At 48.8% G+C, this 15,707-nt stretch overlaps 1 protein-coding gene across 2 annotated transcripts in view; it reads left to right on the top strand.

Annotated features, from left to right (window-relative positions):
- The window catches only part of LOC119449350 (uncharacterized), a 59,308-nt gene that overhangs the window by 31,505 nt on the left and 12,096 nt on the right, over nt 1-15,707 (top strand). For both annotated transcript variants that reach the window (XM_049665178.1, XM_049665179.1), the window contains one exon: nt 3,221-3,391. In XM_049665178.1, the coding sequence (XP_049521135.1) occupies nt 3,221-3,391 (171 nt within the window). The remainder of the gene's footprint in view (nt 1-3,220; nt 3,392-15,707) is intronic.

A 15,707-nucleotide genomic window follows, 5' to 3' on the forward strand; every position in this document is an offset into this window, starting at 1 on the left:
ATTATCATCATCGCGCGTGTGGGCGCATCATCAGCGTGGACTGTGCCGAAGGCTGTTCAGACCGGTTGTGGACGCCGCCCTTCTTCGCCGTGTCATCTCTCGGGCTCAATAAAGGTCTGCCCTTACTGTGACGTCACAATACATATACACAGAGAGAGAGTTGAACTACACAATGTAACTTGAGCCACCAGACATTGCCCCCACACATCAGATATACTTCCGGAGCCCCTGAGTGCTGCCTTCTTCCTCATTTTATAAGGAGAAACTTGATGATGCGGACAAGCACTGTGCCGACAAGCTTCTGGAGAAAATGAATCGAGAAATGTCTCGCACGTCCACTCAAGTGACGACGAAGATAATTGAGTTGGTCAGTTCCCCTTGCATTGAAGATGTGGATGAACAGAATGCGCAAGCCGCAAAATTTACAGGCATCTCTGGTGCTGTAGAAAATTATGCAAAATATTTTTAATGAAAGGAACTGCCTTATCTTTCCCCCTCCACCACAACCACTAGAAACTCTGTGCTCGGTGGACAGCCCATTGAATGTGGGTAACACCTAAGTGCCGCACACTTTTTAAGGTACATGCCTGAGTTTATCTTCAAAGTTATTACAGCTTTCAAACAAAACGCGCGAACGTAAGCATGACTTCCAAAGGCGGGAAGAAGAACACGGTCAGAAGCTTGCAATCCTGCCAGATGCAGAGCCAGCTCAGAACTGCCTTGCTGTAAATTAGAAGGCTGCAGGGGCCAATCCAAGGATGTGCCGCTCTGCCTGACAAAAGACGCATGAGACACATTGTTGAGTTGTGTGACCGCTATGACACTTTGTACACTATTGTGCACATACTGGTAAAAACTAACCAATTGTAGTTTCTCATTTGCCACTGATCTATTTAGTCTCACAGAGACCTACTTAGGTGACTTATGTGAAAAGTATATACTCCGGGCGGCACCGGCCGCCGCGTGTGCCTGCCTGAGCTGCTGTGTCTTGAAAGCCATCTGCGTCGTGAGACACAGTCCGCCACGTGCCGTGTTTTCGTGGCTTAATTCACGTTGATCCGAGACGCAGCATGAAGGTCTATTCGCTCGCTGTTGCCGCCACGCTTCCTCACTCCAGCGTTTTGACAGCGAGTTGCCGCGGTCATCGAGTGAGATGTGTTCATGTTTGCTTGTGCACGCGTGACACCATGCTTGTTCATTTAGTTAGTATGCCTATGTTTACAAGTTTATGCAGCCAATAAAACTACTATCCTTACTTCGTACAGCTGTCCACTAATTTTCTATTGCAATCAATGCTTCACCTTTCAGGCGAAACTGCAACCGTTTTTGTTGAGGACTGCATGTTATGTATCTCCAGTGCTCTTGAAACAGTGACAGCCACTGATCGTGCATTACGACATCTTTAAATGTGCAGTAAGAATTTTAGATTGTGTATGTCTCTATGAAATGTGGATTTGTGAAATGTGTATGTCTCTTCTACGTTCGTCGCTTGTTTTTCGCGTGCTGGTATTTGACGATCATGAATAACCAACTAACCCGAATTTCGGCTCTAGTGAAGTTGGATTTCAAATTTAGGTCATATAAGAAATTTTCGCTGTGCCATTGAGTCAGCGGAAATTCAGAAAGGCTCTTTAATAAATCCTGGAGAGGTTTGCCTGGCATGCTATTCCAGATAGTGAAATGATATGCACATCACAGATACACACCACTCAATGAAACACAACACTCGGCTAAACGTGTCTCGTTGTGACCAGTGTCCTTCAGGAAATTCAGCGCATGTTTGTTTATTTATTTATTTTATATATTTATTCACTCATTCATTTATTTTGAAACCTACATTGCCTAGTTGGGTATTATTGTAGTGGGGTCAAAAACAAAAGCCACAATCAAAATAAAAAAAGCAGACAGGCACAGCTGTCACTTGAACATTCAACTAAAGCATACATCTTGCAAGGAAGAGAAGACCATATTTGCGGGAACATTGACAACGCTAGCATCCAACTGATTCCACTCGTGCACTGTTCACAGCTTAACAGCACCTTGAGGAATTCCAACCAGGACTTAGTGCCGATTATAAATCCTAGTGTTCACTGATTGTAATGTGATTGTAATTTACCAATCCGAGTTTCAGTATCTGTTGGCCAGTGAATCCAGACTCGCTGTTATTGAAAATATGTCCTTCTTGTTGTCTTTTCAACAAGCTGAGTTTGTTTCAGTTTATGACTCAATGCCAGCTCACCACAGCTAAAACTATTACTTTGGCAATTTTTCTGCACATTATGCTGCAGCCTTGTTTGGTCTCTTATGGCAAGAAAGCACAAAGGACTATCTTTCACAAGAGCATTGATTCTGTGTCCAGTTTCTCATCCGTCACGGCCATGATTTGACAACAGCATTCACAAGTGCTCTCAGTGGCAAGTGCACACCACCATCACGTGGAAAAAAGTACCATTTCATTCTTTTATACAGTGCGGATAGCAGCCAAACTTGATAAAAAGCTTCTTTATTAGCTGAGCAATCCAAACCAATCCAAATTTATTAATGCTACCACCTCCTCCCCCATTTTTTTAACAGAAGTGTCTCTCTTCTTTCGTGCTGTCTTAACCTCTAATAGCTTGAACTTTATTGGCCAAAGTAAAATATTAGAATTGTAGTTAGAAATACTTGTGTGCGAGGTAAGAACGTTCAAGATTACTCTCACACCGTTTGCTAACTCGGATGGGATTTGTAGACTTGTTTAAAGAAAACGGGAACGGGCATTCACACATTTTCGCACTGTACAAACTCAGTCTTGGCAGTTACCTGACTGGCTTCTATTGCAGTCAGTAAATATTGCAGAGATGGCAACATCATTTTATGCACCTGAATGGATGCAGCAGCATGAGTCTTTTGTAGTCTTCACTTCTATTGGAAGCAACACACGCAATTCATTGTTTTCCTAGTCATATGGTGACGCTGTGAAGCATATTTTTTTTTTCTCACTCTCTTGTTGACCAAACATGATGTCAAAATGAGTATTTCTCTCGCTTAAGCATCCCATTTGGATTTATTCGATATGCCATGAAATTGCGACAGCAGGCAGGCTAGAAGAGTTTTCTCCTATTGCTGGATTGCTCCTCTCACTGGCACATTTGTCCAAGATGGTAGCAGCTAGTGCATTGCAGTTTGAAGGACCTCTTTTGTACCATGGCACTGATTGTGCATCTCCTTGATTCTTCAGCCAAATCCGCCAGAGGATGTGGAGACATGGCTCAACCAGCTCGAAGAGCACGTGCCCAGTGTGATGGATTACCCAGCCTACTGGATGTGTCGCTGTGCCTGCTATGAAAAGTCTGGGGACTCAGCCAAAGCTGTAAAGTCACTCAGAGTGGGACTGGACTTTGTCACTATGGTAAGTTGTGCCAGGTTGTTCTTTGAAACTGCCATTGTATGCTTCTGGTAACGTGGTCATTGAGCATTTGCACTGTGCTAGACATGCAAGTGACAGATTTTTGTGAGGTCAACCATGGATGGTGTGCAGAGATCAAGAATATTGTATGGGAAACGAAGCTTATGTGAAAATTATTAATGTGATCATCAAAGGACAGTAGGTTCTGCAAGGGACTCACCGCCACCGAGCACCCACTGGTACAAATGGGCACAAGTGTACCCCGGCCTGGCGTTCGGCTTTCTTCAGGGGTGATACACTAGGGAAAGGAGCCTGCGCCCTATATTTTCATCGAAACCCTCGTGAGCACAAAAAAAAAAGAGAGGATTAAAGTTTTGCATCCATCCATCCATGTTTGGTTCGCTCCCATGGCGGCCATTTCCCATGTGGCGCCCCAAATGCACCTATTGAGGTCGGGACACCTTCGGGTTAGAGACAAACGCCCCTTTCCAACCGTTGAGGTCCCCATAATGGGCGAGCACCAGGCCGGGAGCGCGCTTGAATTACAACACCCACATGCGCCGGTTGTCCTCTCTGCCGGAATTTATGTATGGTCTCAAACGTGTACACATTCGGAATGCTATATGTGAAGTTGCATGCAGCACAGAGCACAGTTCGAGGCGGTGAACTGATTGAATATTTCTGAAGCATTTGTAGTGCTGCCTTTGTCCAGGTTTTATGAAAAGAAACTTGAGAAATTCATCAACAAATGTCTCGGACATCAACTCGAGTGACAATGTGAAGGAGGATGTTGCTGGAGTCGAGTTCGTCAGTTCTGCTTGCATTGAAAACGTGGATGAAGAGACTGTGCAAGACATATAATTCACAGATACCTCTAATATTGTGGAAAATTGTGAAAGAAACCTTCAATGAAAGAAGGTGCCTTTTCCCTTCCCCCCCAACACCAACACTGCGCTCGGTGAACAGCCTGAAAGCCCTTTGAGTACGGATAACACGCCAACACCGCACATTTTCTTGAGGTAGATGCCCGAGTTCATGTTGAAAGTTATTTTTTGAAGCAACCGAGAATGTCGTGCCGGATTTACATTTTGGTGGCAGCGGGGAGCCATGTTCACCCGAAGCAAAGCTACCGCGACAACAGCATTGGCAGACGGCCTACAGCCAAAGGCTGTAGAGGGTGCTGCATCACCGACAGTCCTGGAGCAATGGAAACCATAGCAGAACCCGCCGCAGCTCCGGCATCGGTAAACACGCCACACGTGCCTCCTGACCTACCTCAACCGCAGCCTTCTGTCCAGCGTGTGCCCACTCCACCTCGTCAATCAAGCACCGGTGAGCCACCGCCGCTGATCGAAGAGTGCTTATGCAAGAATTTGACACTCGTTTTGCAACCCGCCTTGCTCTCCCTCGAGACCGTGTTCGCTCAACGTGCGTCGGCTGGTGTTGACGTCATCACAGACCTCGCTGTGTGCATCTCTGTCATTGAGACACAGCTGGGCCGTCAGCCTCAGGTGTCGCCCTCAGCCGACCAAGGCATTTACACTTCAACTCAGCCTCACTTTCTTGGACCGCAACTTAATCCACCTACCTTTGATGGCACCTCATCGTGGGCAGCATTTCGTGTGCAATTCGAATCCGTTGCTGCTCTTAATGCCTGGACAGTTAGAGACAAGGCTCAGGTACTTGTGGCACAACTCTGTGGCGCCGCAGCTGAATCCTACCAGTCACCTGTTCAAACTATGAAACTTTGGTCCCAATGCTCAAAACCAGATTTGACGACCACCACCTTCATCAGCTCTACCTCACACAGCTGAAACATGTCCGACAAGGTCAACGTGACCTTCAAGGGCTCGCCGCTTATATCGACAGCCTTTCAAGAAAGGCTGTTAGGCTGCCCTACCACTACCATGGACGTTATTGCTGTTAACGCCTTTGTTGACACCAGCGGTTTGTCTGACTTGCTCGCCCGACAGATGTGTCTTCAGATCTTGCCATTACCCTTAAGGTGGAGACAGTAGAGCGCTCGCAATCTGCTGACCGCGCATACAGACAAGCCTTTATGGAACCGCTGTCAATGGCCCGACATGCTGCTCCTCCTGGACGGCTCCGTCAGGTTTCGCCAGTTCTCCAGTGCGACCGATGCAACGACGCCGGACGTTTTGCTTCTGCCTACAAATCTTCAAGCCTTCGACAAACTCGGCTACCACTCCGGAATTTCCTTCTGGAAACTACAATGGGGGCCACCGAGGGCAGGACCCCGCGTAATGTCTGAAGCCCCTCTCCTTTCACTAGGCCCCTTCACAGAGATGCCGGTGAACCTTGGGGATCCGCCAGGAGGTTGAAGCACTTGTGGACACAGGAGCGGCCTTCAGCTTCCTCGAGTTGAGTATTTTGCCTGGGAGAGTTTCGCTGAAGCCTGTTCTAGTCGACCTACCCCACCTCATCCTGACTGATGGGACTGCTCTACAAAGCCACGGTGAAATCTGGCTAACTGTGTGCGCACTCGGGAAAACAGCTAAACAGCGGTTCCTTGTCGTCCGAAACCTGTGTGTGCCAGTGATTTTAGGATGTGATTGGTGCACCACGTTTGGGGTACGTCTGGAGTTTAACGAGGCTGATTGCTCCATTGAGCTCTCCTCTTCCACTTCGACACCATCTCCTGCCGTCCCCCAAGCCTCCAATAAAGCTCACTGTGGCTGTTGTACATGCATCAGTTTATTTCCAGGGCTTTCAGCATGGTGCAGGCTGTGCTGGCTAACAAGTGCCACACATTCAAAACCTTAGCGACAAAATTTTCTTCGCAATTAAGCATTTTAACAACGAGGCTGTGCTCTTCAAGCTTGCCGGCCTTTTGCGCTAAACGAAATGGGGCAGCATGACCTCAAGCTCCAGAATTCTCACCATTTTTGCAACCTGTGACTAGACAACCACAATTACGATGCCTGGGCGTCTGTGTGCTGCGGCGTAGCATCAATGTCCAACGTAGAAATTCTCGTGGAAAGCACGGTTTGTTCCCAAGCTGGAGGAGAATTTACAATGCCACTGTGGTTGTTCGTGGGCCCAGGGACTCAGATACTGGAAGCGAAGCCATAGACAGGACAAACATTTATCGACGACAGACGGCAACAATTACACTTGCGAAGTGCTACAAGATACTGTACTATTTCTATACTGTCCACGCAGTCCACGACTCACGCGAATTGTCACAGCGCGTCTCACTGACGATATGATGAGTCTGAGTATCTTCGTAAGGTCACTCACAGTACTTGATGGCGGAGGCGTCGGTGCTTGTAGACTTGAAGCGCTATTTGTGCGACGGAATCGTACAGGTGGCTAGCAAACGTGCAGATGATGAACTGCTCGCGTGACAGCACGGCAGGCCCACGCGGTCAGCAACGCGGCACCGTGGCCACGACCCCTGCAGGCGGTTGTGCCGGACCCTTTCACATGGCTCGCCCGAACTTTGCACTCTCGACCAAGGCCATCTGGTACCGCTGGGCTCGAACGCTCATTCACCGCAGGAACAGCACCGACCCGTTCAGCCTGGTCTGCATCTCAGCTCTGGCCGGAACACAGGTTCAGCGTAGGACACGCCAGTCTCGTCCCGGCTGGTCTGGTAGCACCGGCTTGGTCCGTGTTGTGCCTCAGGTCGAACCCGTACACGCCCAGGCTAGCCTGGCAGCGCTAGCTCAGCCGTTTTCGTTCCGAAGGGCCCGAGCTCCCATGCACGTTTGTCACGAGCTCGCGCATTCACTTCTTCTTCGTGGCTTCCGTTGGCTTCTTCCAGGTTGCCATATACTAGTTTCTTACTACAACCACATGCCCTGCTTTGCTCTTCAGGCAGCACCTTTGCTGTACTTATCTTCAACCTTTCCAACAGCAACCTGCGCCTGCCTCCAGACACTGTTCTCGGAATGTGTGCCTAGAAGAACCGTCTGTCATAGCGCTAGTGCAGCGTGCAGCCCTTTCAGTGCCAATTGCTTCCTTCTTAGACTGGAACAAATTCAACTTCGGTGCTGACTCAACTCTGTCACAGAAGTCCGAGATTCAAGCGCTGCTACGAAAATACCGTGATTGTGTGGCCATATCGTCGAATGAAATCCGTCGCACTTCTGTTCTTCGGCACAGGATCGATACCGGCTCTCAAGTTCCTGTGCAGCACCAGCTGCATTGAGTACCTGCATCTGAACGCGCAGAAATTGCCAGTCAAGTGGATGACATGCTTAAGCGGGGTGTTATATCCCGCTCATTTGGTCCGTGGTCGTCCCCCGTCATCCTCGTGAGAAGAAGGACAACACGACCCGCTTCTGTATTGACTACCAACGCTTGAACAGTGTGACAAAACCTGACGTATATCCACTGCCTCGTCTCGATGACGCCCTTGACCGCCTGCATGGGGCCCATGTTTTCACCACGCTGGATCTTATTAGAACTAGAGCCAAATGACAGAAAAAACTGTCTTTATAATGCCTGACGGACTGTACCAGTTTAACCGCCTGCCATTTGTTCTCTCCAACGCTCCGGCTACATTTCAGCGACTAATGGACCGCATACTTGGCCATCTGAAATGGACAATGGCTTTGGTCTACTTGGACGACATTGTCTATGCTCCTACTTTTCCTGAATACCTCACGCTTGGAAATAGTCTTGCGGGTACTCCAAGACTCTCACCTCTGCATTAAGCCTTCAATGTGTTTCTTCGGTTTCTTCGAAGTCACCTACTTAGGTCACGTGGTCAGTGCTAAAGGCATCAGTCCTGATACCGTAAAGCTTCAAGCCATTGTCTGTGTTCCACCTTCCACCATGGCAAAGTAGCTTAAACGTTTTCTGAGATTTGCTTCCTATTTCCGCCTCTCTATGCCTGACTTTGCTTCTCGCACAGCACCTCTCAACCTGCTGCTAAAGAAAGACGCCCGCTGGAAATGGGGTCCTGACCAAGACGCTGCCTTCCGTGACATCAAGACTGCCCTTCAGACACCACCGACGCTAACACATTACGACGAGAATGCACAGGCTCTGCTTCATACCGACACTGGCAGCCTCAGTCTCGGTGCTGTCCTTCTACAACTCAGCTCGGACGGATAGGAGAGGCCGGTAGCTTATGCGAGCCGCCGACTCAGTGAACCGGAGAGGTGGTACCATGCCTTCGAACTTGAGTGCTTGGCAGTAGTTTGCGCGGTTGAAACGTTTTGCGCGTACCTTTAAAAGGTTCACTGTGGTTACCAACAACGCCGCCCTTTGCTGGCTGCAAACAAAAAAAAAAACGCAACGCTAAGTGCGCCAGGTGGGCTCTCAAGTTGCAAGATTATAACTTTGTCATAATAAATTGCAGCCGCACTCGACACCAAGATGCCGACTACCTCTCTCGTAACCCAGCGACCCTAAGCGACCCTCAACAGCCCTAGCAGTGCTCGATTTACTCGCAGCACAGCTACAAGACGCATAAATTGTTGACATCGTCCGACGACTGTCCGGTGAGGCATGCACCCCCAAGCGTCGTCGTAACAGCCTTCTAGTCTCATATGTCGTTTGAGATGGCATCCAAGGAAAGCCGGCTTCACATTGTGCCTGCAAAAGTTCTTTATAAAGCCCATTAGGAAGTGTTGTAATGCTAAGAGTGCTGCAGTTTCACTAAGTATGTTCAACTGATGGACGTCACAAGCATAGCAGTACAATAAATTGTGAAAACTTGCTGCAAATAATGCATGCATGTCATGCATATCCTGATACTCGTATATATACAGCAGAAGAAACGATGGCATCATGACTACGATGGCATCATGACGTAAGAGGATAGGTAGGTAGTGGATAGACAGGTTAAAGTTGTGTGTGCTGTATTGACCCTTTTCGCGGAGCAGTTCGTTTTAGAGAAACGAGATGGCACTCACGGCGGCGCGCCATATCTCTCCTCAGCGACCGCGCACGAATACGAAACCATTACCGCTTCTACCTTGCCTCTGTGCGATCAGCTGGTGGGAAATGCAACTCAGTTCTCGCTAACACACCATGCTCCAATCATGCTAGATTGAATCATGTGGATTGAAGACGTGTGCAGTAGTTGGCTGCAAAAATAGTGACTGGAATGTTAAGAAATAGAATGAATCTGTGTCGCCAAGTTCGCGGACCGCTGCTGAAACTGTCCGAACGTGTTACCGGCACTTCGTGATGTACGGCTTTCCTCGAGGATACAGAAATTTGCTCATCCGCCAGCCTTGTATCGCTAACCTTCAAAGAAAGGGCTTCATCCCCAGAACGTCGTCAACAGTGAGAACCACTCGTTAAACAATGACAAAGGGAGTAGCGCCGCTTCCTGTCATAGTAAGTTTCGCGCACGTTATCTATACACATCTGTCCCAAATGGCAGGAAAACATACGCCCACTCTATCGCCTACGTATCAAGAATAATTGAATGGGCGCACACTTGAATATATGCGCACTGTATACGCACAATAAATGACGGACTACACCGATGGCGCACGAATGGTCGAAGCTGAATGATTCGATCGTGATGGTCCACAAGAGTAAGCGAGTTACTAGCTGTAATATATATTTGCTACAAGGTATTACAATGTACAACACAGCTAAGTTTCAAACCTTGTGCGCAGCAAGCAGAAATCAATCAGACCTGAGCCCAGCCGCGAGCGATTAGGCAGAAAATAGCCAGATAGTGGCCCCACCGAGGAACACACTGAGTCGTAAACTGACAAGCCACTGACTTCAAAATATTTGCCAAATAAAGAACAAAGAGCAAAACACATTAATCCTGACTGAATTCATAATCGGAAAGCTTGGATAGCTTGGAATACATATTTAGCCCCGCTTGTAGAACAAGCACCATATACGCTGCTTTCGCCGTTTGGACATAGCTTAATCAGATCCGAAAGCGCTTTTGCATGTTCTCTGAAGCTGTGATCAAAGCTTCGTGTCGTCCACCTAGTCACCGTCTACGATATCTCCGAAAACAGAGGTTTTCTAAGCCGCGCCGGCGTCATACACTTCCATTGTAAACAAGGAGGCAACGGAGGTAGTTGAGGCAAGCAATAGACGCGTCACCACGTGATCAAACATGGCAGCGCCCACGGGATCGCCGCGAAAAGGGTCAATAGCGTGACTAAACACACAGTCACTTGCAATAGCTAGAAAGCGCAACTGCAGTGCACCACAAGCCACACGCACAAACAGCGCTTCACCATTGCTTGCCCCAGTATGGCGTCACAATGAGAAGAGGTGGTGTGGGGCAGGTCAAAGGGTTCCCCACCCTGTAAACCTGTTTGGCATCACGGCACCCTACGCTCTGACGGCTCACAGCACTCTGCGCAGGCATGAATGGTGCGAACATGGCTTTGCAGGAAAGGCACGCAGAGACCGCAGACTAGTCAAGTATTCTAGGGACCAGAACTCAAGTCTTGCTTCAACTTGTGATATCCAGTGTTGCCATTTTAGCTATTTTTAGCGACTGGTAACCTTTTGTAGCAACATTACAAAACAATTAATGACATTTTAGCGACTTCGAAGTTTAGAAAGGTGCTTAGAAAATTACTTTTTAAAGCGCGCTTTATTAGTGTATTTTTCCATGTATAACCCGCACCCCCAATTACAACTCCTTGGGAATTAAAAAAAAATCTACGTATATAAACCGTGGAAATAACTGCATACGACGACGCTCAAATCTTTGTCAAAACATTCTCCATTTGTGGATGCATGCGTCGTACCATAGTGCTCTGCTCCCCACCTCTTCGGCAACGCGAATAATCTGTGCTGTAAAGCATTGCCATCAAGCCCAATTCATTATGATCCAAGTTTGGGTTTGCGGGCACCGCATGAACAATGAGTTTACTAACAACGGCATAACTCAAAACAGTGACCCAAAAAGGGAGAATGGGTGACCATGAAAGAGCAGAGAAGGAAGCTTCAACACGCAGGGCTGGGGTTTCCTAGAAGGTAACAAAATGGTGGAGAACTTTGTGCCTTAAATTGCACACCTTAAGGTGCGAACATTCTGCCTCAAAGTGTGGTTTCATGGCAGCGCAATTCCGTCGAGGCTGAATTTTCGCTGCCATGGAGCCACATCTCAACTCAAAATTCGCATATAACTCGCACCCCGACCTTACTGTAAAATTTTTTTCAATTTTTGGTGATGGTTATGCATGTAAACATTCAAAAGCTACAAAAATGGGGTCGAAATTGGCTGTAGGTGCGTGGGCTCTGTGACCACGATGAAGCAATGATCATCTGCACTCACTGAAGCTGTGCACTGCAGTTAATTACTCCAAGGAAAACCGGCTTCACATTGTGCCCACAAAATTTCTTTGTAAAGCCCATTAGAAAGTGTTGTAATGCTAAGAGTGCTGCAGTTTCACTAATTATGTTTGACTGGTGGACATCACAGGCATAGTAGTACAATAAATTGCCAAAACGTGCTGCAAATAATTTGATGGCTAGATTTAGAATGCAGTAGGAGTAAGGTCAGATTAAATGTATAAAGGCGTACATAGGCTCGTTCGCATGAATGTGAAAGCACTGCTTCCGTTTCTCAGATTTCTGACAAATCGATCGATACTGCATGGAGCTTTCAGGCGGATGAAGCAGTGGCAACGTGCTACAGTTAAACCTGGATATAACGAAATTGACAAATTCCCGAAAAACTTCGTTATAAAGAGGATTTCGTTATATGCAGGTTCGGCACGAAAATTTGAAAAATAAACGTTTACCGTATTTACTCGATTCTAACGCGCCCTCAATTGTAACGCGTACCCGTTTTCCGTTTTCGTCGAAGCACTCATCCTCGGAATGTCGCACCAGGTCCCGGATGCGTGGACGCGTGTCGTTTCGCACAAGCGCGAGGCATCGGAAACGAAGAGCGAGCGTCACGATGGCGTCGTAGCGTCGTATAGTGTTACAGTAGAACCTCGCTGTTACGTTCCCGGGGGCTGCGTTTTCCCGGCTGTTACGTCGTTTTCGACCGGTCCCGGCACAGCTCCCATAGAACTCAATGCATTGGTAACCCCGCTGTTGCGTCGCAACTGTGGGACCGTTCCCGCATCATACGTTGCGAACTGCCACCCCGCGGCTGCCCGAGCGGCCATTTTTACTTTTCATGTCGCTTGGCTTGGTGGCTTGACGATGGCATTGGCCGCCCAAAGTGCCGGGGGCGACAACTATGACGTATTTTCGGTTTCCGCAAGCAAAAGTATGGCCCTTGAGATCCGTATTTGCTTTAAATAAAGATGGAGTCCATGACGCGTTGTGGCCCTAAAATTGGTTTTGGCTCATAGATATTCCGTGTATAAGGGTACGGCCACGCTAGCGGCAAAAAATGCGCGCGTCATGCAGTCAGCGCCTTGACGCGAGGCCACCGTGGCACGCGCGTCTCGCCGCACGGCAGCGCGATAAGGGGCGCGATCTTGTACGCGTTCCAAAATGGAACGGAGGCGTTCCGTTCCATCGAGCCGCACACGATTGGTCAATTTGAACGTCGCGGTTGAAATTGACCCATCGTGTGCGGCTCGATGGAACGGAACGCCTCCGTTCCATTTTGGAACGCGTACAAGATCGCGCCCAAGATCTCCCGCGCTCTCCGAACGGGCGAGCAACACCGCGAGCGCTCGTTGTTTCATGCGAGAGACGACGATCGTCGATTGAAAACCCGGCGCAGGCCGGCGGCGTTCCGGTTGTGATGGCTCCGTGACGTCACCCTCGTCGCCCTTGATTGGTTCTTCATCTCGCGGCACGCGGCATTTGCCGCAGAACCCATTTCACGCGCCACGCCGCAAGACCCCCGATTCCTGCCGCTTTTGCCGCGCGCAGCATGACGCGTTGCCGCGCGTTTCTGACGCGCGTTCTTGCTGCGTGTTTTTGCCGCTAGCGTGGCCGTACCCTAAAGTCCAAGGGCGATAACGCCGTATGCAGTATGTGTGAGTGAAAACGTGCGAGGGGAGCCGACGACCGCGTCTAAATCTCGCGCGCGCAAGAAAAGCAGGGAGGAAGCGCGCCTTCTTCCGACCGCGCGCCGCCCCGCTATCCCTCCCCCCTCGCGCCTTCTTCCGTTGCGCTCGAGGCACCGGAGAGGGAGCGAGGGGGGAGGGATAGCGGGGCGGCGCGCGGTCGCGCAGGCCGTATCTTGAAAGCGATCTGCGTTGCGGCAGAGTCTAGCAGTAGGTGCGTCGGCGGCTCGTAGCTTTCTGCGTGTTGTGTGTTCTCGGCGCTCAGTTTGCGTTGAAGGGATAGACAACAGCACGAAGGTCACTTCGCTCGCTTCTCCAGCGGCGCTTCCACACGCCGCCAGCGTTTGACAGCGCGTGTCCGCGCTCATCGAGTCTGATGTGCCACAACGTGTACCAGCGCGTCGGCAACATCAGCTGGAAAAGGAGAGAGTGCCGGCTTGGCGGGCTAGGCCAGCTGCAGCAAGCGGCAGGATCAGATTTGAATGAAGGGAGGGGGAAAGGTCACGCCCGCGGCGGCAAGATCGCCGCATCGAGGGATGCCGGGCCGCCTCGCACACGCACGCACGCACACGTGCGCTCGCTTCGCATTCCATCGCGGCGGAGAAGGTGCTTCCGGTTGCTGCTCGCGCAAAAATGACAAAATTTGGGGCGAAATCTCTAGGTGGTCGGAGGAGAAAATTCGTTACATCGAGGGGGTCTCCCGCTGCCACTTCGTTACGTAGAGGTCTCAAATGCATGTGCTTCTATGGAGTAACGGCGGGGAATCGAAAAACTTCGTTATATCCAGGAATTCGTTATATGGAGGTTCGTTATAAGCAGGTTTAACTGTATTACCCATGTAAAAGTCACGTAATTTTCAGTGCTGTGTTGAAATTGTGTCAAATAATTTTCTTTTTCTTTCACGAGTGCCAATATGACTAGAACTTTTACAAGCATAACGTGAACCGCAAGTGTTTTTTTTGCTAGGAAAATCGGGGACCAAATTTTCAAAGCTTTTCCTCCAGAGTGCTCTTTGTGATTGACTGGCTGCCTTCACTAGTATATAATGTACATATCTAGCATCAGGATTGGCTGGAATTTGCTCTTACGAAAATTCTAGCAGATCCCCCTATTCTTCTCAAGCATAAGAGTTTTTGTGAGTACAACCCTTGGTGACACACGTCTTTCTCAACCATGCTTGATTTTACATCTTAAAATCTCAAGATAAACGCTGATTTCAGCTGTCATTATGCATAATTTTTGTTTATACATTAGCGAAGTCCCTTACACCTTGCTTGTAAATTCGCCTTTTATTCCTGGCCTACGTGCACAGACACTAGACAAACGTGAAGCATTTTTGTAGGTGCGTTGCGTCATGTTAATCTATGATTTAGAGTTCCAAAAACTATATAAAATTCACTCAACAACTTTAGCAACCTTGAAGCACAATTTACGGAAAATTTTGTGACTTCTCTGTCTTACTTTAGCGACATACTTGAAAAAAGTTGGCTGGTGGTATCGCAGATGGAAGACCACAGTGACCACTGATGTGCGGGTCAGTCCACCAAAAGCTTGGCCTCCTTCACACTAGTCCACATTTGCCATCGCTCTTCTGGTAATGCGGACTATTTCCGAAATGTGAAAACACCCGTGTACTTAGATTTAGGTGCACGTTAAAGAACCTCAGGTGGTCCAAATTTCCAGAGTCCCCCACTACGGCGTGCCTCATAATCAGATCGTGGTTTTGGCACGTAAAACCCCATAATTTAATTTTTAATTTGTTTATAATACCATTGAGTGGTGCCTAATACGGCAGCACATCTTGGGCTGCAGCCAAGCCAAGTGACACACATTTGCAACATCACAGGATTAAAGTTGTTGCTTTTCCATAATGCAACAAGGAGACTTTCTTCAAGCCCAAAGCTGCTTTCCACGTGGTGTACACTTTGAAATCAGTGATTTGTAGCATGCTCGAAGAATTGAGGCCCAGTACCATCATTACATAGTAGTCAGCAAGAAAACAAATGTAGGTACTATTTTTAAGGAAGTGTCATCTGTCAAAATGCAATATATATTTAAGAGCCATCACTAAAAAATTCTGGCTATGCTTTTCACCGAAAAAGTATTCGGTGTCTTGATCCCCGCAGGGGCTTCTGCGTCAGCAGGCGTTTGGCGAGTTGCGACACCACGTACCCGAGCACATGGGGGTTGCACCCTCCCGCGTGTAGCCGTGCACGGCTTAGCCGTGTCTGGGGAAAGGGGGATCCTGGGGGTTGAGCCGATGCCGGGTGTTCGGACCATTAAGGCCCCCCGGCGGAGGCAACACACCTCTTCGGCCTCTGCTTCACATAGACCCTTCGGCCCCTGGGCTGACCCACCCAGAGGAAATCGGCAGT

Source organism: Dermacentor silvarum, chromosome 4 (genome assembly GCF_013339745.2).
Source record: "Dermacentor silvarum isolate Dsil-2018 chromosome 4, BIME_Dsil_1.4, whole genome shotgun sequence".
Classification (NCBI taxonomy): Eukaryota; Metazoa; Arthropoda; class Arachnida; order Ixodida; family Ixodidae; genus Dermacentor; species Dermacentor silvarum.